This window comes from Trematosphaeria pertusa (assembly GCF_010094035.1).
Source record: "Trematosphaeria pertusa strain CBS 122368 unplaced genomic scaffold BU26scaffold_11, whole genome shotgun sequence".
Taxonomy (NCBI): Eukaryota; Fungi; Ascomycota; class Dothideomycetes; order Pleosporales; family Trematosphaeriaceae; genus Trematosphaeria; species Trematosphaeria pertusa.
The window spans coordinates 533,597-557,748 of NW_022987222.1; the positions used below are offsets into that span (position 1 = coordinate 533,597).

Genomic DNA, 24,152 nt, shown 5'->3' on the forward strand with positions numbered 1-24,152 from the left:
CTATCGCTCCAGCGCCCAGTTTAGACGGCTCAGTGCTGTTCGAACCATGTCGGTTAGTGCGCTCCTCCACGCAATGCGACCAACTCCTGACAACAGTTTCAACTACAGCCACCCTACCTTTTTCGGATCGACGAGATCGCCGAGACTTCTACTACTGTGCCTCGTCAACGTCCCGACGGTCACTGGGAGCCTTCTACGAATGCGGGCGCAAATGTTAGGAGAGGCGGAGGCGTCTCTGGAGTATGGTGGTACTGTAACAAACAATACTTCCAGGCGGTGGAGCTGGATGATGGGCCCCCTATTGGCAGCTCTCTGTATAAGACATACTCCGTGTATTACAGCGATGGATGCGGTATCTGGGTTATGGACGCGGACGCCACCACTTTGACGAACGGGGATTGGCATAGCTGGCATACGCTCACATTCGACCACTACGACGACTACTCTTCCTACCTCACGAATGCCGGGGAGCATCACACACTGTGCATTCAGCGTAGTGGCCAACGGTGGCCGACTCTGTTGCTTCCGGACATCTACCACACAGGCCGCCGAATAACATCAGCGTCGCAATATGGCGGCCTTATCGGGGAGCTTCCCATCCTCTTGGGCCTCATTGCGCTGTCGACTCCCCGCGCATGGCTTCCAAATGTGCTTCCAACGATGTTTATGGGGGGAAAATGGCAGATTCATCAATATTCACAACCTCGTAAGTTGGCCTGCTTCTGGTTACCTCACAGTCATTGACGACCACAGGTGAGCATCAACGAGGCATCGTCGTTTACGTCTACACGGCCCCTTCGACATGGGCAGACGGCTCGAATGCGGATGACTTGAGAAACTATGAAGAGGGTCGTTGGGGAAAATACTATCACTGAAGAGCGCCGCCGTGGACGAACGTTGCCCCTATCGCCCTGCCAAGACCGGAACGGTCCGCCCACCCTCCTGCCGAACACGCCCCGACCTTGCCTTACGCCACGGTTTACATGGTTGCCAATGTCTTTCGCGTTCGTCATGACTCTGCGTTGCCTTGGTCTCTCTCTGCATGAACACAACACTTCCTTCACACCTTTCGAACTTACGTTACGATTTATGATACGAACTTCCGGCAGTTGTTTTGTCCGTTGGCTAGTTGCCTTTTGTCACCATGTTTCTACCGTTATCGATAGGCTATGCACGGGGTCAGGGGTGAAGCACCTTGGGCATTCAGGGGATACAGCCGGACCCCTATTGGCCGATGCGCTGGCATGGCACCCTAGCCATACCTGCGATCCGACCCGCGTCAAGTCTCTTGTCTCTCTTAATCAGCATACGTTTTCCCTTTCGTCTCTTCTTCCCAGTCTCAATTAATAACCCCAGATTGCTGCCGCGCTATGGTTTCTGTTTGCTTTCTCCTATCTGTTATGCCAGCAGTTGTTTCCTTGCGTTCGCACGTAGCTAGCTAGCGAGTTGAAGAGATACGTCTTCTTCCAATACGATGATCACCGCCCCTATCTTCAAGTGACGGCATACCTGGCTACTGTCATGATTAACAACTGGCAACGTGAACCTTCGCAGATTGTGCCTCCTCCAATCACCGCAACCGATCTGGCCACTTGTAATGCCCATAAAGTTCGTAGCATCGACAAGCTACCCCCGGACCTGTTTCAGAGAGTAGGTGGCGCAAGGCACTCATGATGGCAATTCAGCAGAAGGATTTGAAGTTGCGTAATGTGAGGCATTTGCCCAGCCTCCCATCTATTCCCAAAACATGTATCTATATGTAAATATCAGTACCGTTGGGTACGCTCCGCTGAGAGTGTCCGTGAACGCCAACCCAATGCTAGGCTCTGAAACCTAGGTATGCTCGTTACAGCACCGCCGCGTTGTACAATAGTCTTACATCCCATCTCTTCGCCGCATCTATGAGTATTACCATCCATAAGAGGAGGAGCCTCTATATCCGAACCGATCCCATCGGGTAGTCGAGATTCGTTCGTTCGTTCGTTCAAGCAATCGGCCGACTCCGCTCGTCCTCGGGCATCCGCTGTAAAATCCTCGTCAGCATACTCATCCTCACCCCAAAAAAGCCAAGCCAAGCCAAAAACAGAAACTCCCTCACTCACCATATACGAATCAATCGCCGCACTAAACACCGCAAACCCCGCACACCCCACCGCCGCCGCCTGCGGCCCTGCGCTCCTGGCCAGCACACCCCCCGTGATACAGCCCCCGGCAACCCCGTTCCAGATATCGTTCTTCGCGCGCAGGCCCTCGATCGCGCACTCGGTCCCGCTGAAGATGGCGCCGACTTTGGCGAAGTTGCGCCCCGAGGAGAGAGAGCTGCGGTACATGTCGCGCAGGCCGTGCTTGAGCTGCTGGCGTAGGGGGAGGTCGGCGAGGGGCGTGGGGGAGGAGATGGTCGAGGTTGCGGAGAGGGAGGCGGGGGTTGTTGGGGCTATGGGGGCGGGTTTGGAGGCGGCGGCGGAGGTAGTGGGTTTAGGTGTCGCAGTGGAGGGAGAGGTGGAGGGAGCGGGTGTAGCGACGGGCAGCGGTTGCGACATTGGCGTGTCGTAGCGCATCTGCGTCCCTCTAGTCAGTTGTCATCGCGTCACCTCCCAATCTAGCCTGTACGTACCGACGCCATGAACAGGCCAAACATCGCGCCCAGCCCCCCGCCCATCACGCCCGCCATCACCGTCTTGCCCAGGCAGCTCTCCATGCCCATTTGCATCTGCACGTCGTATCGTCAGCCTCTCTCTCATTCAAACCAATCCAAACCGCCATCCCAATCCCCATGCAAACATTCCCCTAACTACGAATTGTCCACCTTGAGGTCGTTCCATACGTACATATTTCACCATCTGCTGCTCCTGCGCCGACATGCCGGCATTAGGATTCATGCCGGGCAAGGCGGCAGGGCCGCCGGGGAAGGCCATCGTATCGTAGGAGTTGGGGATTGCGAGGTGAGCAGTAAAAGGCGCGGTGGGTATGCGGCTGGTGTGTGGTTGCGTTGTGTGGGAAGATAGATGTTGTGTGTGATTGCGACGGGAGGGAACTTTTTTGCGGAGATGGGGCGCGGAGGACGGAAGTTGCCGGAGAGAACGAATGTCTTGGCACGGCGAGAGATTGCTGGGGGATGAGGGCGAGGGCGAGGCTGATATAGGAGAAAGGGTTTCTAAGAAAATAATTGTGAGAAAGGATAGATGAGACCGATATTGGAGGGGTTGACTTGCTTTTGCTGCAATGTGATACAGCGTACATTTGGGCTTGGAAAATGTGTTTAAGTCACCGTGGTTAAACTTCACTCTACGCCCTTATAGGAGCACATAGCACGCACCGATTTTTTGCGGAACATCACGTATGACGATTATTTCGGTCTGCAAGAGTGACAAGTATTCAGGTTCTCATTACCATCAGGTTAATTCCTCATCAACAGGCTCCTAACCAACCCCATGCCACGCCCCGAATTACCAATATCAATCCTGAAGCTCCATCTCTAATTCCATGCATCCAATATGGACCATGATTGTACACCAAACCGCCCGTCTATACAGTTCCCCGAATTAGAAATATACATTTCGTCCAGATATTGCGTCTGGTTGCGTTACATCGTTACATGGATGGTGTAGACCGTAAATCGTGTGTCGTTAAGACTGTCCGGCGGGCGTTACAGATCGCCCAACATAGTCGCCGCTAGAGTGGCTTGCATCTCTCGACTCGGGCGGAGGTGTAAGATTCTTCTCCCATTCCTTCATCAAGTGTGATGCGGTCCGCTTGAGGTTGGTCGGCGACAGCTTGACGAGATCAGGCCACGGGATGGAGTTGCGTTTCGAGTCCCGTGGGGCAGCATCATCGCGCGGGTCTGCGGAGCTGGACATTGTGAGCGAGGATGCTTTGGAGTCATGACGCTGCGAGTGGTACCTGGTGCTCGTTCGCGAGCTGGCCTGGCCCGACACTGGCGACGAGGGCCCGTCTGATTCGTCGGAGCTGTTGTGGGCGTCGCCCGCCTTTGCGGCATTGGTGTATTTATCATTTGGTGTGTCCCAGCTATCCCAGTCTTCGAAGTCGTCGGCCCCGTGCGTTGGCTTTTGGGGCGTGCGAGTGTGCTTGAGCGCGTGAGTCTTCTTGTTTGTGGGAGCGGTCTTGGGCTCGGACAGACCGTGCTCCTTCCAGAAGTCGTTACCAATATCTCCAGACTTCGATGCTGCCGAATTCTTCGAGGTGGCTGCCCGGTTCAGATTGGGCCGGCCGTCGGAGGGTTTGCGGGCACCCTTGGCAGCGGGACCCCTGGTTGCACCGGGCCCTGAGCCGTCGGCGACAGCTTCCTCGCCCACGGTGGCTTGCCGGATGTCTTCAATAAACGTCAACAATCCGTCTTTGAAATCGGTGGCCATCTGCTTCCCAGTGCGGAGCAGGGCATCGCGCTGAATGTTGGAGAGACCGCCGAGATCGTATCGCTCGCCGCTGACGGTACGCGCAATTTGGTTTGCGATGTCAGGGGATGTTGCGTTGCGGGAGAGTGGTGCTGGGCGTGGTTTGATAGGTTCGTCTTCGCGAACGTCGAGTGGCTGGGGGAAGGAAGGGGAATAGGACTTGTCAGGCGATAGCAACGATAGAGTGCGCAAGTGTCTTGAGCCGCTAAAAACCTTGCGCTGAGACGTCTTGTGGCCGCTGAGCAGGGTTTTCCTGCGCTCCATCTCCCTCTGCATCCATAGCGACGAGCCGTCTTCGTCGTCTTGATCGGCGTCGTAGTTGGCGAGGGTGGTGTTGAGCGGCTGCAGCTGGGTGACCTTGCGCACTTCGTTGCGCTGCTTGATGGCCTCTTGCGTCGCAAAATGCTTCTTGAGCGTCTTGAGGTCCTGTTCGGCTTTGGCCAGCTCCTCCTTCAGCTCGAGCACGTAGCGCTCCTGGGCGGCGAGGACGGCGAGGATGTTGGTCTCGGAGGAAGAGGAAGTGGCGTCAGGAGAGGGGACGGGAGAGGGAGCGGCGACCCAGGACTGCGGGCGTGATCGAGGAGAGAAGGCTAGTGAGTTGCTTCCGGCAACGGGCTGAATGGGAAACTGCAGCGAGAGGCGTTTCCCCTGGCGAACAATGTCGGCGTGCGACGGGGAGCGAGAGTGCGAAGGCATTGAGGGATTGGGCGATGGGTGAGAGAGCGTGCTGGATGTCGACGAGGCGTCGGAAGCTCCAGAGGGCTGGCGTGGGAGGTGGTTTTGGAGAGTTGGTGAGCCCCCTGGCCGGGTGCGGTCTTTGTCGTCCAGGGTCATTGACCGCTTTCGAGCGAGCGGCTGGGGCTTGTGCTGTGACTGTGCGCGGTCCATTACGTCTGCACCTCCGACGAAGAAGATGCTGTTCATGCCAGTATCATGGTCCTTCTTGAGCATGCAGGCGAGGGCGGAGAGGCGTAAGCGTCGAGAAAGTCGGTGCAGAATTAGCGAAGTCGAGGCAGGCGAGCTGCCATGGAGTTCCAGGTGCAGGGCCAATAGGGCAGCGGGAACGCCGAGGAGCCTCAGCAGAAACGAGAGCCAGGCCTTCAGCAAAGTAGGGCCGGCAGAAGAACCCATACCAGACTCATGGAAGGCAGCATCTCTGGGGGCAGGCGGGCGAGGGATTCAGAGTTCGGACGTCACACGGTCGTTCCTGAGCTTTTTGTGTTTCCCGGCCGTCACGCGTCGAGGGTCTGACCACACAAACAGTCCAAGCTTCCAATTTCCCGCGCTCCACCATGGAGACGCCTGCTGTCTAGCCCGCGCTGATGCGATGCACAGTACACCTTTAGGGTCGGTGTCGATAGTAATGGGCGACGCCACTGCGTTCCATGCAGCTGAAGCGGTGCTGTGCTTCGCATTCCTCCCGATAAGGGCTATCAAAGGCATCCAGGAACGGGCGGCAGCACGTGAAGCCGCTCGCGACGGGAGATGAGCGCAGAAGCATCCCTGCTCTTGCGCTAGGGAATTCTCCGCATCGAAGGGCTCGCCGTACAAGTAAGGAAGATTGACTCGTCGGGAAGAGTATCTCTATGACCGGCGCCGCTGCTGCTGCTGTTTGCAGGGCAATAAAGCCGGAGTCAGCCCTGCCTAATCAATCGTCCCGCAGCGGTCGCCAGCGAGGACGTCGCTCTAAATTCATCTGAGCGATGTTGCGATGCAGGAGAAGCGGGCGTAGAGTGTGGATAATTCGCCCTAGAGGCGCTGAGGCTGCATAGAATTGAACGGGCTGGTCATCGGGGAAGCTAGTTACGCTTGAACGGGAATGGTCCCACAGAGAGATTCTGGAACCCCAGCCGTCACTGGCGAAAACGCACGCCCACACATCAATGTGGGTTCTCTCCTACAGAGCCTTAACACAGCCCGCCGACTTCGCCCCCCAAATTCCACCGGATAACCCTCGACCTATTCCTCAATAGGAAACGCCCGAGGGCCCAAATTCTCCGCTCGCCTGGTTATATAAATTTACGCAACGCTTCTCTTTTCACCTTTTCCTCGTCTTTGCAAGCTCTCTATTATCTATTAATTCTTCTTGCTGATGTTCCACACCCAGTGTGCCGGCTTCTGGTGCTATCTCTAGGTTCTATCTCAAGGATAGTCCCGTCTCGGCAGCCAATGAATGCGAACACCACCTAAAGAAGCTCGCAACTGGTCACTTTCCCCTAAATCGGCACAATTAAGGCTGTACTCTAACTTTATTGCTTGCCTGCCTAAATAATTTCTGATCTTCGCTGCTTCGCACTCTCTGTATCGCTTCGCCAGCCAAAAGGTTTTGTCTGATTATCCCCAGTCCATCATATCAAATACTGGTGCCGTTTGTTTCACGTCTTTTACTATCTTGAGGCTGACTCTATACAGTTCTAAGCATTCAGACATACATCATGGGTCGTGGGGACAGCGATAATATCGTAGAGCTAATCGCTCTTGTCCTTGCAATACCTGGTGCGATCGCTGCCTTGGCCACACTGTGGATTCTTCTGACAAGACGACGCTATCGACCAAGAGGTATGTAAATCAGGAGTGCAATGCCCAGAGCAATCGAAAATAACTATTCGCAGGGCACATCGACGCTATCCCGGGTCGAGATCTGGAGAACACAGCTGCCTCCCGCCCACGCGACGCCAACGACGAATTAACCACGCGCCGAGCCGCAGACTGGTTCCAAGACCAGTACATCCACCTGCACCGCGAAGTAACCGCCGAACGGCAAGAATGGGCCGAAGAAATGGAGTACATATATCCAAACCTCTAGGTAACCCATAATGATCGCCTAGCGGTATCTGGTATAGTGTACGCTTAGAGCCACGATAAGACGACCCCTCCAAACCCACTCCAAACGGAACTACGAACCCTGCATCCCACGAGCATCGCAGCAGCCTTGCAGCCAGGCACGAACGGCGCGGAGTGGACGGACTCCAGGTGAGGAGGAGTAAGGCGCCCAGGCACAAGGCCCGCTAACGTATCAGATGCTTCCCGTTTAGGAAATGCAGGGTTGCGAGGCGCCATGACGGCGGTAACTCCAAACGCGATGCTGCAGCCTCAACGGTAATTTCGACAGGGTGTAGCAGTGCGACGGAGGACTCGTATAGTGAGTTATCCATGTCTTACGGACTAAGGGTGCGCCCGCTGCGCCCGTTGCGACGGTTAAGTATGGAGTATGCCCCTCTGTTCCCGCTGAACGCCCGTTTTGACAGACACTGACATCTGAAGCGTAACAGCGAAGCCGAAGCATCGTCGCAATTGCTTGACTTTCGATCGCTTCTTTCCATACTGCGTCTCCTATCATGCTTCTCAGCACGATGCCCCTTCGCCTTCCTCTCGTTCTCTTGCCTCTCCTCCTCCTCTTCTTATCCCCCCAGCGCGCACACGCCGCAGGAAAAACACACATCTACATCGACCAAATCCCTCTCTACTCCTCCCTCGCACCCTGCGCACTCGACCGCGTAAGCGTCATCGTGCGCAACCAGGCTTCCGGATGCGGCGACGACACGCAGTTGACCTCCTTCGCATGCTTCTGCATCGATTCGAGCAGCGAGTTTGCGAGCATTATATCGACGGCCGTGGCGGATCAGTGCGAGAGTGCGGCGACGCAGACGCAGGCGCAGACATTCGCGAGTGGCATCGAAGTCCGAAGTCCGGCGATTACGGCTGCTGCGCGATTGAGGAAGAGAGCGGGACTGGGATTGGTGGCTAGAGCGACGCCAACGGGTGCTGCGGCGGGGGATGTGCAGAGCGCGCTCGAAGTGTTTAATAGCTATTGTGCGAAGAGCACGGAGTTGACGAGATGTACGTCCACTTCCTTCCTGCTCTAACACCCGCCGCCTTCATGTTGCTAACACTAGCGCCAGTCAACCAACCCGCAACCATCGTCGTCACTTCCCCACCCCAAGCCACCATCACCATCTCACCCACCTCCTCCTCCCCACCACCCATCTCATCTTCCACCTCTAAACCCCGCACCCCCCTCACCGCCATCCTCCTCCCCACCATCCTGCTTCCCATCCTCGCCATCCTAGCCCTGCTCTTCTTCCTCCACCGCCGCCGCCAGCGTCAAGCTGCCCAGCGGCCGAAAATCTACGAAGCGCCAGATAGCACCGCGGACCGCCCTCCCCCGCCCACCAAAGATCTCAACTACGCCTACGCCATGCGGCGCGAGCTCGTCGGCGATGAGGGCAGGAGGATGGAGGTGCCAGCAGCTGGTGGTGGTGGTGGGCGGAGAGTGATAGGTGTGCAGGAGCTGGAGAGTCGGAATATGGCGGTGGAATTGGATGCTGGGGGTGTTGGGGAGAAGAGGGGGGAGAAGGAGGGGTGGGTGTGATGGGGAGGGGAGGGAGGTTGGGCAGAGCGCTCGCCGTACGAATGAAAGACTACCTGGGCAGAAAAGCTGGAGTCACGCAGTCCTGCGTCGATAGGCATCGCGGCATGGATAAGAGAGGCGTAAGTCTCCGGCCGCTTGCTGTCTGTCTGTCTGCACCATCGACTTGCCAGCCGTGGACGGCGCCAGGGGGGAAGTGCAAGTGCATTGCTTAGAGAAGGAAGCTAGGCACAAGGAAGAGACCGCGCACATCATCAAGCCACCTAGTCTGACAAGGGCGTAGAGCAAGTGGCGAAAAGGCCGTCACTATCCACTACATCATACGGTGTAGCCATATGGTCGCGTCAGGGGACAGAAAGGTCAAGCCCACACTACCAATGGACTAACCATCGGATCTACACCGTAGGATAAGAAGCCTAGCAAAACTACAGGAACAATGTCTTGATACACTATATTCACATACCATATTACATCGAGCTGTCTATCTCTCTGAAATCCACCACGGTCCAGCCATGTGAACGCCTAAAATGCCAAACAACGCCAACTTTTCATATGCAAATGCCGAATGCAGAGTAGCATCGCGCATCATCGTGAATCGTCAAAAAACCCTTAGGCCGTAAGGGTCATGAATCATCTGATGCCAATGCCAAAGGAGAGACACGAAACATGCAATGCCTTCATACTCCCCCGCTTAGCCAGGACAGCGTGGAAGCAAGCAAGGCCGAAGATATGTGCAAGAATAGAAATCGACTTGTAGAACCGCATACGTACCATGTATACAAGCAGCTTAGCCGCCCGCCCAGCCAGCAATCGCCGGACTAGGCTGTGACCACCGACACAGCAGCCGCTCGCACTAAGACAGCGGCCAGCGCGACTTCAGCCCCTGCATCCACTGCCCGTAGAGGATATCAGCCAACAATCCCTGCTGCTCCATACCCTTCTCGACATGGCCCGGCAGCTTCTTCTCATCCAGACCGCCATACGCATCCAACCCAAACGCCTTTTCGCCGCCAACGAAAGCACTCTGGCGGCGACGATGCGACTTGAGATGCGGATTGTTCTGGGCGAGGACGAGTTTGGGGCCTTTGATGGGAGAGGCCGAGGTAGTGCCTGTGGGAGTCTCGATGGGGGTTTGGAAGGGTGTTTGTGTGGGCGTAGCGCTGTAATCCGCTGATTGCTTGCTGAGGGAGCTTGCTGCGTTTGTCGTATTAGATCGGATGCGGGTAGTGCTAGTTCCGTGGATGGTGGTACCGCTGAGGCTCGTTTCGCTCGTCTTCGTATTATGCTGCTTTGGAGTTGGAGCTGGAGAGACAGTAACTCCGAGGGCAGACGCGAGCTTGGAGTCACCTTGCAGCCGGTCCATCATCGCTTTCAAAAGCAGAAATTCGCCTTGAGGGTCGATCTGATCAAGGTGTGCCCAGGCTTGATGCACCCGGCCCAGGGCTTCACGCTGATGGGGCGATGCGCAGTCTGCATATGCTTCTTGAAAGACAGAATCGAGCACCTTGCCGTATGCTCGCCGTCCGTAAAGCGCGTCCTTCGTTACGGGCATTGGAGGGTATACCGGCGCTGGCGGCTGGTTCTCATTATTCACTTCCATGTCAAGAGGATGGGCAGAGTTCGGCGGTGATGGGCGGAACGTCCGGGCCTGAGGGTTCGGATGGAATGAGTTACTGGGGGGTGGTGGATTTGAAGTCAGAGCTGCCCGCCGTTCACCGGACGAGACGCGCTTGAAGTGTCGCACAGTGGAGGGCGAGTTGCCAAAGGTGAGGTCTAGACCGAGAGGTTGCTTCGGCACATTGCTAATGCGGCGAGCCGTCGGCGTCGAACCTGAAGAAACACGAATGGCGGTTCCTGCGGATGACTTGCGAGACGATGCGCGGCGGCGTTCCGGAAGCGGCGAGTCTGTGACATTGCCCAGCGGACCGGCGTTGAGGTCCAGGTGCTGCATCATAGAGGCACATGAATTGGCGTCGCTGGAGGGTATGCGGGCCATCTTGCGCCGCTTCGCTGTGTGGCGTGCTGGAGTCATCGTAGCAGGCTTGACAGTGTCGAAGGTCCACTCATCCTCTTCGGTCCTGGGAGATAGGTCGACCCTGCCTAGTTAGCGGAGACACATGATTGGGGAGGCCGTAGCTGCTTACATGGTCTCCTCATAATACTTCGGATGGCTGGTCGTCTCTTCCTGCGCGTCGAACATCTGCTTTCTCTCGACCAATTCGCGCATCGCCTCGACCTTTCCGGCACGTTGAATGAAGCGGTGCCTCAGTAGCTCCTTTGCACTCGCTCGTCGATCGGGGTCCTTTATCAGGCATTGCGCCACAAAGTCCTTGAAATCCTTACTCCACTGGTCTCCCTCCAAGCGGGGAGCCGGGTTTTTAGGGATGGTGAAGAGGATCTTCATGGGATGCGATCCAGCAAGCGGCGGCTGTCCCAAGGCAAGCTCCATAGCAGTAATGCCCAAAGACCAGATATCCGCTTTGAAGTCATAGCCGGCTTCCTGTATAACCTCGGGCGCCATCCAGTACGGGGTGCCCACGAACGTCATCCGTTGCGATTTGAGGTTCGTAAGCTGTGCGGCGACGCCGAAATCCGCGAGCTTGACCTTACCGGCGTCTGTGAGGAGGACATTGGCCGCCTTGATATCTCGATGGATCTTGCCCGTCGAATGGAGATAGTCGAGGCCTAGCAGGAGTTCTCGGCAGACGATGGCAATGTGCGCTTCGCTGAAGGGGCCGGGTTTCATCTGCAGACGTCAGTAGAGGCCGTCGCTAATTATCCGACCCAATGCCCACCAGATCCAAAGCTGAGCCTCCTCCGAGAAATTCCATGACGATCCATAGCTTGACACCCTTGACGAAGCTCGTCTTGTATTCCGTGACCCAGGGGCTCTTGCATGTGCTGAGCAAGTTGATCTCGGCCTGTATATCCGCGAGCTCGTCGGTGCTCTCTTCGAGGTCGATCTGCGGGCTCCATCAGTCTATTGTAGCCATGCAAAGCATTGGCGAGGCGGTACCAGCTTGATCGCAACGGTCTCTCCGGTGGCCTTCTCGATAGCTTTGTACACCTTTCCGAAGCTTCCGCCTGCACCATGTCAGCGGCGAAATGTATGGATGTGGCTTGAGCGAGACATACTGCCCAATTCTTCCAAAACCTGGTAGCCTTCGGCCATGGCGGGCAAGGTTGACGTATGTTATTCAAGAATAACGCGAGCGCTCAGAGGGTGTGAGCGACGATGGAAGCCAGGTCGAAAGATGGACGGCGGTCGCCGTGGAGCAGTGCTACTGGATAGGAATAGGATGCGGTTGAGGGCGGAGTCGCGGCGATTGTGGTGGTGGATATCGGAGGTCGGCTGCATGGAAGCTCGTTCGTCCCCATGACAACGGCGGGCCGTCAACAAAAAGCACGCACCGCCCGCAGTGACTCGCGCTCGGCGAGACCGTGTTGACGCAGCTTGGAGGGTCTCTAGAGTATCATCTGCAGCCTTCAGGAGTAAACGATGTCAGGTGTTGGCCTTGGAAGGTGTTCACGGAGAGGGTCGCGCCTGCGGCTCCACAGCGACGCTCTGGAGACCGGACCTGCAGCCGCTCTCTTTCTGCGAGTCTTACAACTACCCTGCATAACCCATGCATGTGCCATTATGCGCGAGATGCAGTATGAGCGGCAATCTGGAAATCAACGTCATCCCGCCAATTGGTGCATCTGGCTGAAGATGCGTTGGCAGCGGGTGAGTGGCGGTAAACACGGTGCCTTTTCCGACGAGCTAGCGCGCACTGGCCAATGAGGTGCAGCATCACCACTATCCATGCATGCCCAGGTGGAGAGACGGCAAAAGAGTTCCAGAAAAGTGGCTGCGCCATGCTGTTGGTGACGCTTCTGCACCGGGTACCGTCTCATCTCACCCGTGGCGTTGGACCCTGAATAATCCAGGGTGCGTCCTGTTCCCGGATTCTGCGATCACGTGGTTTGTAAGCGCTAAAAATTCCTTGTAACGACACGCATCCTGCGACTACTACCTCCTATCCGTTCAAGGCACGCTTAAGCCCCTGCCTTTGTATTTCTCTTCTTAAGCCCAGGGCATGCACCTCGTATCTCAGTGTGCAATGGGCTTCCTAAATAATCCATCTAGCTCCAATTCCCCAATGTAGATTCTTCTCTAATCCGTCTCCAACCGTCTCCAACCTTCTCCAATCCGTCTTCAACCTTCTCCCGTATCATAGTTGGAAAGAGTGCGGGGCTGGGCGACGAGGATGAGCCGTAGCCAGCAAGAGCATGTGTCTTCGGTAACAATTGCACGGCGTTTCGGAATTTCGTCGCTTCGGAGGTCTCCTAGCAGGCTCTCGTCTCGTTCGCACTGAGCCATTCGGCTCGATAGCTTTCTCCGCGTCTGAGTTCCGCCTCTCCTTTGCTTCCAACCCGTGTCATCTCATCCTCGCAGAAGATGATCTTGTCTCTCTCCCCTCCTAGAGTCTGGAGTGCGGACAGGCGCTATTGAAGCGAAGGTTGGCGGCGAAGTACTCCGAGAACACTGTTAGTGCACCTTTCTAGACCTTAAACCTTGTAAGTACGCGCTAGCCTTGGCTGTCCTTAGGGCTATATATATAGAAGTAGTAAGGTCGCTGCCCTTAGAGAGTACGACTAGTTCTCCGCCTGTAGTTAGAGTTAGTAGTTGCGGTGCCTCCTTAGTTTGGTCTCCTATTGTAAAGGATTGCGCTGACGCGCCGTCCAGTATGTTGTCCATGGAGGGGAGGAACCAAGGACCACTGTTGGGGATGGTGCTCGTGGTGAGCGGAGGATGGTCTGGACGTAGAGCGAGGGAGGGACGTGACAGCGACCTCTGTGTGATCCAGCGAGGCTGTAGAGGGTATCTACTGGTCGTCACTCAGTTCGTGGCCTTCTGTTGCTTCGGTTCGGTGTCAATAGGATTCTATAGATAGTGGAGGGGAATCTACGTGCGAAAGCGATTGCATACTTTTGTGTCTGATTTATTCATGAGATAGCCTTCACCTTCTGGATTCCGCCGCTCCAGATCCATTGTCAATGGTACCGGTAGGGAAGCAGACCAAGGTTCTATGGTAGCAGCTTAGGGCTTTATATGATCTGACCCGCACTTTCCGACCTCGCCTAATTAATACTTGTACATTTAACTGCACGTAGCTCAATTTTGTATATGCAACATGATTGCTTTTGAACAAATGTATTGCATACATAATCGAATGTTATCAAAACATTTCCCACTGGCTCTCAGCCCCTAAACTGAGTGATAACTCCGCGGGCACTCAAGCTGTCACCTTTTTGACCACATCAATGATCTTGGTGACGAGGATATCGAGTTGGCTCAGCATGGGCGAGTGGCTGGCACTGCATCGCTCGACAACCTGTGATCCTGCAGACCCGGCAAACATCTCCTGGAATAGGGGCGGGGCAGCCTTGTCCTTCTCACAGATCAAGTACGTCGAAGGGATATACTTGTATGCAGCGTAGGTGAGCTCGGTTTTCTGAACAGCATGCGACTGAGGAATCAGGCGAGATTCCCAGAGCGCTGCTTCCGTAGGTGGGAGGTCGTTGTACAGCAGCTCCCCTCCATTCTTAAGGAAGAATCGCCCGTCTGGCTTGAACACAGTAAGCATTGGAAACTTGAAAATCTTCTGGCAAGGCTTACCTTAACGTCATTATTGGGGGACTCGCCGAACGTCCCTAGGACACTTTGCCCTTCGCCTAGGATGAAGGCTGCGACATAGAAGAGGTGTATCACTCCGCCTCGAAGATTACGAGCTTGGCGGTTTGCGAAGCTTAGCTCTTCCGGAATCGCGTTGCTCCCAACGAGGCCTCCGTAGGAATGCATGATGATGACGACTCTCTTTCCTTCATTGTCGACGAGATGGCGTACCACGCGCTCCACGGCTGCTGAGTCGTCGGATAGCGTAACCGATGGGAATTCGGGGCTATCCACATTGCTGCAACTCGGAAGCTCCGGCTGGAACGTGAGATATCCGTGGGTCTTCAAACTATCCGTCAAGCCTTTATAAACAAGAGGGGTTTGGAAAGAGCCTTGGACGACGACGAGAGCCACGTCCGCGGGGACCGTAGCCATGGTGGGGGTTGTTTGGGTTGGGCTCAGGAGCGGTATCAGAACATAGGACCGAGCTTTTGAACGAAAGTTGGCCCTAGAAATTAGTGTCTTGGCACATACAACAGCAATTTGATGCTTGTGGCACAGCATACTGCTACGCCTCACCCGGCGCAAGCAATTTTCGTCCTGCACAACCGTTGCAGCTTTCGGACTCCGACGAGATGCAGGGGTCCGGGGTGTTTTGGTGTATGCAGCTTCCCTACCGTACTTTCACTCTCAGCTTCCCCACAGCAATGCCGATTGAGTAATTGCTGTGAAGGACAGCGCGACGCTTTGATCAGCCCGACGGGGGTTCAGCCATCCATATATGCCTAGAGAAGCTAAGAAGCACTGTAGGAAGGTCTTGCCTCGCAAAGGCATACAGTCACTTCGCCTCCCGGTAGGCAGTATGATAACGATGCCGGACCGAAGTCATCGTGTTACTCCAAAGCCTCGTCCGCGGGCAAAAGGCAGTCATGTGGTGTTCAGGAGGATGTGAGTGGCACATAGAGTGTGTGGGGAGCAGTCGTCCTTCATCACCCCAGATAGCCTTAGGTCACTTCTCATTCCCCTCAACACTCATCGTTGGATTTTCAGCTTCTGCTCAATCTTCCTAATCATGACCTCTCCAAAGCAAGTAACGCGAGAAGGGCTGGCCGGGGCTTTGAAGGGAATCACCATCACGATCCCTGATCTGGAAGCGATGGTTGCTCACTGGCCCAGAGCGGTCAATGTGCATAGAGAGGAGCTGCGCTTGGACGTCAACCGTAGAATGGAAAGGTAGTAAGAGAAACCGTAGCAAATGCTTTAACTAATATAAAGTAGTTTGTTTCCAGCGGGGCATCGGCTGAAGAAAATGAAAAAAGCTGATGCAGCGTCGTTTAGCTCGTCATGGTGGCCATATGCTTCCTTCGAGGAGCTTCGCATCGTAACACATCTCTCAACTTGGGTGAGTGAGAAGCGAGCACAAATTCCAATGCTGAATTATGGACTAACTGCTTGAAGTTGTTCGCCTGGGATGATGGTATGTCTACATCCGTATCGGTTAAGTCATCGAACTAAAGTCTCCAAGAAACCGACTCTGCGGAGTTCTCTGATCTTATTCATGACTTCGAGAAAGCCAATAGATTCCGCGAAGAAACTATTTCATTCATCCGAGCTTGCTTAACTGGAAATAAAGATACCAGCACAATATCATCAAAGGCCATCATTACAGACTTCGGTCCAATTGGAGATGCTGTACGTGCGAAATACACTCATGGTATGGTTATCGTTTGCTAAGCCTAGGGCGATTTGCACGGCTGACCCAGCGCAGAGCAGGCGAGCGAGTTTTGCAATGAGCTGGTCTACTTCGTCCGATCTACCGAAGTCGAACACTGCGTCCAAATCTCAGGGCACTTGCCTACCGCCGAAGAATACATGCTACGTCGGATGGGTTCCAGCGCAGTGACAGCCTGTCTTGCACTGACTGAATTCTGTTACGGTATGCAGATTCCACGATCCATCATGGTTGACGAGTGCATGCGTTTAATCTCGGACGCAACCAACATCATCATCTCCCTGATGAATGATATTCTCTCAATCAAGAAGGAAGTTGCCCAAGGCCAAGTGGACACGATTCTTCCTCTCCTGTTCCTCAAGCATGGCTCGATTCATCGAGCCATAGACATCACAACGTGTATCATTGAGGACTCAGTGCAGAGCCTGGACACTGCTGCTGAGCGACTGTTGGAGAAGTACACTGGGGACTCTGCCGTACAGTCGGACTTGCAGAAATACATTGAGGGGTGCAAATATGCCTGCACTGGAAACCTGAGTTGGAGGTATGGCCTAACGAACTTGTTGCCATGATCTTATGAGCTGACTATTCGCATGTAGTCTACGATCCGATAGATTTGGAGTATGTGAACAGAGCACTCGCGGCGGTATACATGTGCGGCTGTAAGGGCCGCATTTCTAGCTCAGGTGTTCTTAGACGAGAGATCTAGGTGCGGATGGTAATTTCATATCTGTTCTCATATACGTCGGTTTAGGTTTGCCCAAGTCATTCTTTTATGATCAGTCCATTCGCGGATGACAAGACATGATTTGCGCTACACGCTAGATCCTGACGCAAGTGGTTGACCCCGCCTTTCGCTGCCTTGCCATTGGACATTTCTGCACGAAAGTGGTGAAAATGTCTCGGACCAGGGCATATGCACACATATGAGCTTATTAGCGGCCCAGCGGGTGGGCGTGATCTGTTGCCTGCTGCACTGATAATTACGCCTTGAAGCCGCAATTCAGACACCCCAGAAACATAGCAGGGATCTTCAGGTGGGCCCGCGCCAGAACACTTGCTGATCGGTCTTAATTTGGACCTTCTCACATGCAACACCTGAATCTTACCACACCCCAATGTAGGAGTGACAGGGCTCGCTCACCGGATGACAGAAAGTAATGAGAGAGCAGTGATGATATCTCACGTCGTACATCCTGCTAATCTTAGAGAGCCGGGGTACACTGATCTGTGGGAATCTTGGTTTCCGGCAGGACGCTAGCAGCCCTGTGGAACAGGTTCACTCGAGGACGCGCTTTGAAGTGTCACGCGCGGGGCTATGGGTGTGATTCAACCTGCAGGCTACAAATGAAGTACCATCTACTGTTCCGTTCCCGCGGCATCGAGTCTTCCCATTTTAGTCGGTGTGGGTTCGAATCATGATCAAGCCAGAGTCCAATGGGCGAAGAACTGCGCATTTGTTACCAAGGGATTTAATGTGATGTCTACCCCGATCATAGCTTCACAGAGGTGTCTTCAAGAGCACTTGCCTGCCTCAGGCGGTCACTCGTTCCAATCTGTTCACACATATCGCGTCTTTTGACTGCCAGTCCACGTAGCTTGAAGCAGCTTCCAGGAGAGCGAAATGAAAACCTGTCGTCAGTCTTTTCTGCTGTGGAGCGCGACCTTCATTCACTGTGCTGCCTCAAGAACAGACCCGTTTTCGTCTTTCGGCCTCTTAGGCTCCTACTTCGGAGTCCCTGGCCAAAATGCAACATACGACTACGTCATCATTGGTGGCGGAACGGCAGGCCTCACTGTAGCGAATCGGCTTACAGCAGACCCTTCCGTATCCGTGGCCGTGATCGAAGCTGGCGATTTCTACGAATTCGCTAATGGAAATAACTCGCAAGTACCAGCATACGCCAGTACCTTCACAGGAAGCAATCCGGTAACCAAGAACACCCTCCTGGATTGGTATATGTATACCGAGCCTCAAAAGGTAGGTAGAGAAACACAGAGCGGGTCTTCTCAGGGGCACCCGGTAAAGCTGATGAGACACCAGGCGCTAAATGGCCAGACATTGTTGTTCGACTCGGGAAAAGTTATCGGTGGGTCGAGTGGTCGCAACTTCCTTTGGTATATCAGGTATATCCACGGTCTCCTTCCCGCGACCTGCTCTAGAGGAACGCTGATGCCCGGCAGAGGAACAGTAGGCGCGTTTGATAAGTGGGCCAAAGAGGTTAGCGATGAAAGTTACAAGTTCAGCAGCCTCCTTCCATTCTTCCAAAGGAGCATACATTATCACATACCAGATAACAGCAAACGTCCGGCGAATGCCTCCCTGCAGTACAATGCCTCGGACTGGAGTACCTCTGGCGGGCCGATTCAGGTCGGCTACGCATCCTGGGTCAACCCAATTACATCTTGGCTGGCCAAAGCCTTCTCGGAGCTTGGTTTAGAGGAGCTCAAAAGCTTTGGGAGCGGAAAGCTTCTTGGGTGGTCCTATATACCTCAAGAGCTCGATCAAGAGACGCAAATGAGAAGCTCCGCGGCCGAATTCTTCCACGAGTCAATCTCTCAGGGACGACGAATTAGGCTTTACAAGGCTACCCTCGCGAAAAAGATCCTATTCGACGGCACCATTGCTCGCGGCGTACGTGTGGAAAGCGGCGGCATGATATACCAGATTATGGCGAGTCGAGAAATTATCCTCTCTGCAGGCGTCGTATGTACTTGGGCCCTCTATCGCTGGGAATGCTGACGTGTCCCACAGATGCGCTCCCCACAAATGTTGATGGTGTCGGGAATTGGCCCCAAAGCTATAATGCGACAGCAGGGTATTGATATAGTTGTCGACAGACCAGGTGTGGGCCAGAATATGTGGGTGAGTATATCCTCTGCGGCCAGCGGAGGTACTCTAATATCGACTTAGGACAATATCTTGGTCGGTCCGACCTATGCGGTAGACGTAACGACTCACAACAGTCTTGCAAACCCTTCATATCTGGCAGGCGCAGTCAGCAAATACAACCAGAACCGGACGGGAATGCTCACAAATGTGGGAGGCGATATTGCGGGGTTTGAGAAGGTGCCTCGTGGGGTAATTCGGAACTACACCTACGACTCTTTACGGAAGACTTTTTCGGATGACTGGCCCAACTTCCAATACCTGGTCCTAGACGCTTATTTTGGCACTGGGAACGACAGTAGCACTGGGATAACAGACGGGAAGCAGTACGTCGCAGCCTCAGTTGGCTTAGTCTCGACCTTCTCTCGTGGCAATGTCTCCATTCGCTCTCCAGATACAGCCGTCAACCCCGTCATCAGCCCCAATTGGCTCGAAGACCCACGGGACCTTGAGATGGCAGTGCTAGCATTCCGCAAAGGTCGTAAACTATTCGCCACGAAGGCGATGAAACAGGTAGCGAGGGCTGAGGCCTTCCCTGGTGGCAGGCTCAAGACCAATGCGGAGATTGTTGATGTCGTTCGAAAGAGCGCAAATTCGGTATACAATGCTGTTGGGACCAATAAGATGGGACGAGTGGATGATCCAATGGCTGTGGTAGATTCGAAGGGACGGGTGATCGGCGTCTCGAGATTACGTGTTGTTGATGCATCGATATTCCCCTTTCTACCTCCCGGACAGCCTTCGGCAACAGTCTGTGAGTCAGCTATCTTGCCTTCTGAATGCCCTTGGAGACTAACCGGATTGCAGACGCACTGGCAGAGAAGATCTCTGCTGAAATTCTATTTGCGTGAGACAGCGGCTCAAGTTCTACTCGGCTAGATGGTTCAATTTCTTAGTACCCACCCATTAAATGTCTTTCAGAGATGAAAGCGTCACTTACTTGCTCAATGGCCCTTCAGGCTTCCCCTGTTTCCTTGTAGGCTCACCAGACTTGACCACACAAAACCCCGATTTTTGATGACTCATATAGGTATCATGATCGACACCCTTGCATATTACTATGATACAAAATACCCAGCTATGGGCATGAAAACTCTCTCGCTTTTTACCCATGAAGAACATACCGCATATTCCTTACCTCTTCCTGTGAAAGAAACGCAAGGATCGCACCCTGACTAACCCCGGCCTTCATATACCTAGGACGAAAACAAACCGAACCCGTAAATGCGGGTGAAGATGCGCCATACGGTCAAGCTTCCCATGCTCGATATCACACTCTTTCCTCTTTAAGCAACTTCATTACTCCTCGCCACCACCACCTCCTCCATCGCGACCACCCCTAGCACGCTTGCTACTGCGTCGGGAACTGCCGTCATCATCTTCAGCTCCACGCTTCTATCTCCGCCCACCACCTAGCCAGAAATCAGGCGCCCCAGGATTCATCTGCTGGCCTTGGCCCTGCCCACGGCCACGACCACCTCTACCTCGTCCGCCGCCACGGCCTATTTGACTGGCTTGAGAATTTGGCGTTCTGACTCTGATTCCACTGCTGCTGTTGACCTCGGCCGCCGCCCCGTCGAGAAATACCGGATGTCTGGCGCACGATATCTCGGAGCACGGCCGGTCCGGTGCCGAAATTTCCACGACCACGTCCTGCCTGCTGCGGCTGCTGTTGCTGTTGGCCGAGGGGCGAGTTGGGGCGTCCTTGGTTTTGATTAAACTGCGATTGTTGGTGCTGAGAAGCTAAGAAGCCTGGTTGAGCGAGGCTGCTGAAACCGAAACCTTGACCCGTTTGGTTCCGGACATACCACTCGACAAAATCGATACTTGGTTTCGAATAATGCGTACGGGAATCGAGACAAGCCAGCGGTAGACTAAAGAGAGGGAACGAGGGGAGAGAACATACAGTTTCACAACTGCGCTAATACCCACCGGCGAAATGGATGGTTGTCTTACAATTGCGGTCAGTCGTGATGATATGATGCGAGGTCTTCGTCAGCTCGAACTCAGCCAGCTTAGGCTCTAGTAAATCTGATCGGAGGATCTCCTAGCACTTCACAAGAATGCCACGGAGGAAAGTAGAACGTCTTTTCCGTATCGTCTGCCCATCCCTCTTGGACCGTGGCTCGATCGCTTCCTCGAACTCTGAAAAATCCATTTGAAGGTGATCCACTTCGCATCCTTTTCAGCCTCATGTATACCGTCTGATTTGTAGATCAGTAATGCAACAAGGCTTCCCAACTTTCGGCCCATCTACCGTTTGCTCCACCGCTCGCGCCCCTACTTGTGTCTTTGCTCGAGCTGCCTCAGCCATATCACGGCCTTATAACCACACCACTATGTCAGCCTGTTTGATGCGCTGTGAGTTTTACCAGCATATGGTTCACCTTGGCCGCGAGGTAACTCAATCCACTATTATTTCGCAACTTCGCCCCGTACACAAGAGGTCTCGGTAAGATGCCAGAACAGCGGTGTGAAATCCGGGCGATGTCGTGATCGAGCGGCGAGCCTACAAGTTGAGCGATAACCGGCTCTTGCGGTAGGGAATTCTCCAGATCTAAGTGCTCGCCGCACAAGTAAGTAAGATTAGCTTAGCAAATGTACGCACCTGTGAAGGCCTCTAGGGTAGCTGTTACGCACGTCGTTCTATCCGGAGACCGGCTCCGCGAAATGCCAAGCCACTAGTTCTCAGTCTTGACCCTCTTAGCCGAACGTCAGCACTCGTTCCATGCCGACATATTGCGACTTCCATCCGGGATCATCTCCAGCTGGGACGTGGGATATCCGTGGGTCTTCAAACTATCTGTCAAGCCTTTATAAACAAGAGGGGTTTAGAAAGAGCCTTGGACGACGACGAGAGCTACGTCTGCTGGAACCGTAGCCATGATGAGAAGTGGTCGAGGTGGGCTCAGAAGCGATATCAGTACATAGGACTGAGCTTTTGAACGAAAATTGGGCCCCAGAAGTCAGTTTCTTAGCATGTGGCACAGCATACCGCTGCGCCTCACCTGTCGCAAACAATTTTCTCGTGCACAAGAGTTGGACTCCGACGAGATACAGGGATTCGGGGTGTTTGTTAAGAGTCTGGCGTGTGCAGCTTCCCTGCGGTACTTTCACCTCGCGGGGTCGGGCGACGATATTGAGATGACAACTAAGGAAGAGAAAGCCTTGCACTGTATATAATGCGATAGACTAGAACACGTTTTCTAAAATAGAGCTCCTGTTAAAAACCTACACCTATAACTAAAGTAGAAGTATATTATAGATGCTTAGCTTAGCCTTATTCTATCTTAGATTAGTAGCGTAGAGTTGCGGTTTACAGCAACTCCCCACATCTAATAGGACACCTACTTATAGGAAACTTAAAGAAAGCGAGATTTAGGAGTAGGTTGTAGAGCCTAATTAGTATTAATTAGCAACAGTTAATAACAGGGTCTTCTAGCGATTCTAGAAGAATAGGGTACTTTGCTTAATTATAGAACCTACTTCTAATAGAGAACAGCCTATTATATTTCTTATCTAAGCATATTTAGGTCTTCCTAAGATTATAGCACACACGTGGTATGCCGTTATCCGCGCCATGGGATACAGCTAGATCCGTTCCGGTGTTGAGACTCGTAGGTTCACGCTTGAGATACCCAGCTTTAGCTAACATCGCCGATACAATTCCATCTACGTTGACGGGCGCACCCGCAGACACGATCCTTCGATGGACCCGATATGTCTTTCGTTAAGAGGGCGAGTGTCCACGCAGACCGATGTGACAGTGGAGCGGAATCGCGAGCGCGCTCGTTGAGAAAGAGCACGCACATAACAGCGCCACTATTGAAACGAGGTGTGATTAGCCCATGGTACCGAAGTCGACCAAGGCGGCTCCTGAGCTCCGTAGGATGGAGAGTGCTGGAAATCTCCGCTTTCTTCGGCCCACTGTTCCTGCTCGGCGGAGATTTCTCTGTGGAGATACACGTACTGGTCTTGGAACCAGTCGGTAGCTCTTCGGGCGCTCAATTCGTATGCGGTCTCATTGAGGTCTATGGTGGCCTGCAGGTCAGGGGTCGCACTAAGATGTATTCCTAATCAAGGCTTTAGCTTTGCACATACGTAGTACGGCATCGATAGCTAAAGGCCAAGGCGAACATACTTCTTAAGTGGAGCTGCCGTCTTGCAAAGAGGACCCGTAACGTCGCCAGCGCGACGATTGCGCCAGGGATCGCAAGGATCAGAGCTATTAGCCCTGTTATGGCCTCGTTCTCCCAGCGAGTCATGCTTAGGATGCTCGGAAAGTTCGTATCGGGGGGTGGATAGAATAACCGTGAAGCAACGGCCGAGTCTGAGGGAAGTGGTATACGGAATAACGAAGCTAACGGTTGAAATCACTCGTAGACAGCCTTTCAATGCCGCGGATTCGGATGGACAGACCGCTGCTGGGGGAATAGCGCAGAGGCCGTCTGGGCGCTGCCGAGGGGGACGGGCCCGAAATATGAACTTGAGCATATCCCGTCTCTACGTCATCTCTCATTCTCTTGCTGAACCGCATCTTGCGGGCGGAAGTGGGAGATCAAACATCGTGGACATAGCCTACCACGAGAGTATCACACCACTCACACCATGCGCGTCATCGGCTTCTGCCAATCGGAGTCCATCTTTGGCCCTCGGATAGCCAATCACAGGCTTGCATGCGACTGGGCAAGCGTCAGCAGACGGCTGAAAGAGGATGAGGCAGATTTGCTGCGAGAATCCAAGATTCCCTTCCGCAACGCCTCACGTGGAACGTCGGCGGGTCGCAGCCAGTCAGCAATTCGTATCTTGTGGAAGGGCGCAATGCAAAAGCAACGTTCGTGGCTGGTATCCGTCATGTCCCTATTGGACCGTTAGCTAAAGTCCACGATATTCAATGCTGTAGTTCACGGTATTCAACTCATCCCTGTCGTCAAGTGATGGCGAAGCATGGCCGCCATGTGGATGGGAGTGATCCCAGGAAGAAGGCAACGGGACGCGCGAATGCAGATCGGTAACGCCTCAATGAACGCAGAGCCGAGAAGAAAGTACTTATAGGGTCCGGTGTAGATCGTTTGGTGGGGTGATAATGG

At 54.0% G+C, this 24,152-nt stretch overlaps 9 protein-coding genes across 9 annotated transcripts; 4 read left to right on the forward strand and 5 right to left on the reverse strand.

The window, feature by feature from the left end:
* Positions 1–46: 46 nt before the first annotated feature.
* On the forward strand, positions 47–875 carry BU26DRAFT_507635 (uncharacterized protein; the record flags this gene model as incomplete). Its single annotated transcript, XM_033827013.1, has 3 exons — positions 47–52; positions 97–706; positions 754–875. The coding sequence occupies 3 exons, from the start codon at positions 47–49 to the stop codon at positions 873–875; spliced, it is 738 nt and encodes a 245-aa protein (XP_033680978.1).
* An 808-nt stretch (positions 876–1,683) lies between these two features.
* Positions 1,684–3,092, reverse strand: BU26DRAFT_521496 (mitochondrial import inner membrane translocase, subunit Tim17/22). Its single transcript, XM_033829549.1, has 4 exons — positions 2,829–3,092; positions 2,615–2,710; positions 2,103–2,558; positions 1,684–2,023 (listed from the first exon to the last, which is right to left on the reverse strand). Exons 1-4 carry the CDS (start codon positions 2,913–2,915, stop codon positions 1,985–1,987), a joined length of 678 nt encoding a protein of 225 aa, XP_033680979.1. The 5' UTR covers positions 2,916–3,092; the 3' UTR covers positions 1,684–1,984.
* Positions 3,093–3,352: 260 nt separating this feature from the next.
* On the reverse strand, positions 3,353–5,603 carry BU26DRAFT_521498 (uncharacterized protein). The gene has a single exon (XM_033829550.1). The coding sequence runs from the start codon at positions 5,541–5,543 to the stop codon at positions 3,627–3,629; it is 1,917 nt and encodes a 638-aa protein (XP_033680980.1). The 5' UTR covers positions 5,544–5,603; the 3' UTR covers positions 3,353–3,626.
* A 1,244-nt stretch (positions 5,604–6,847) lies between these two features.
* BU26DRAFT_567492 (uncharacterized protein) lies at positions 6,848–7,218 on the forward strand (the record flags this gene model as incomplete). The annotated part of the gene is made up of 2 exons (XM_033833660.1): positions 6,848–6,971; positions 7,025–7,218. The coding sequence occupies 2 exons, from the start codon at positions 6,848–6,850 to the stop codon at positions 7,216–7,218; spliced, it is 318 nt and encodes a 105-aa protein (XP_033680981.1).
* A 532-nt stretch (positions 7,219–7,750) lies between these two features.
* Positions 7,751–8,784, forward strand: BU26DRAFT_507638 (uncharacterized protein; the record flags this gene model as incomplete). Its single annotated transcript, XM_033827014.1, has 2 exons — positions 7,751–8,252; positions 8,315–8,784. 2 exons carry the CDS (start codon positions 7,751–7,753, stop codon positions 8,782–8,784), a joined length of 972 nt encoding a protein of 323 aa, XP_033680982.1.
* Positions 8,785–9,243: 459 nt separating this feature from the next.
* Positions 9,244–12,154, reverse strand: BU26DRAFT_461417 (Pkinase-domain-containing protein). Its single transcript, XM_033825064.1, has 5 exons — positions 11,917–12,154; positions 11,798–11,865; positions 11,577–11,744; positions 10,926–11,527; positions 9,244–10,877 (listed from the first exon to the last, which is right to left on the reverse strand). Exons 1-5 carry the CDS (start codon positions 11,951–11,953, stop codon positions 9,635–9,637), a joined length of 2,118 nt encoding a protein of 705 aa, XP_033680983.1. The 5' UTR covers positions 11,954–12,154; the 3' UTR covers positions 9,244–9,634.
* Positions 12,155–13,768: 1,614 nt separating this feature from the next.
* Positions 13,769–14,875, reverse strand: BU26DRAFT_552977 (catalytic protein; the record flags this gene model as incomplete). Its single annotated transcript, XM_033832183.1, has 2 exons — positions 13,769–14,393; positions 14,444–14,875. The coding sequence occupies 2 exons, from the start codon at positions 14,873–14,875 to the stop codon at positions 14,061–14,063; spliced, it is 765 nt and encodes a 254-aa protein (XP_033680984.1). The 3' UTR covers positions 13,769–14,060.
* An 874-nt stretch (positions 14,876–15,749) lies between these two features.
* Positions 15,750–19,913, forward strand: BU26DRAFT_567496 (GMC oxidoreductase; the record flags this gene model as incomplete). The annotated part of the gene is made up of 11 exons (XM_033833661.1): positions 15,750–15,842; positions 15,899–15,917; positions 15,966–16,154; positions 16,209–16,709; positions 16,772–16,834; positions 17,867–18,153; positions 18,217–18,299; positions 18,357–18,879; positions 18,928–19,038; positions 19,087–19,816; positions 19,870–19,913. 11 exons carry the CDS (start codon positions 15,750–15,752, stop codon positions 19,911–19,913), a joined length of 2,643 nt encoding a protein of 880 aa, XP_033680985.1.
* Positions 19,914–22,840: 2,927 nt separating this feature from the next.
* On the reverse strand, positions 22,841–23,498 carry BU26DRAFT_59595 (uncharacterized protein). The gene is made up of 2 exons (XM_033834962.1): positions 23,204–23,498; positions 22,841–23,135 (listed from the first exon to the last, which is right to left on the reverse strand). Exons 1-2 carry the CDS (start codon positions 23,325–23,327, stop codon positions 22,885–22,887), a joined length of 375 nt encoding a protein of 124 aa, XP_033680986.1. The 5' UTR covers positions 23,328–23,498; the 3' UTR covers positions 22,841–22,884.
* Positions 23,499–24,152: the final 654 nt, after the last annotated feature.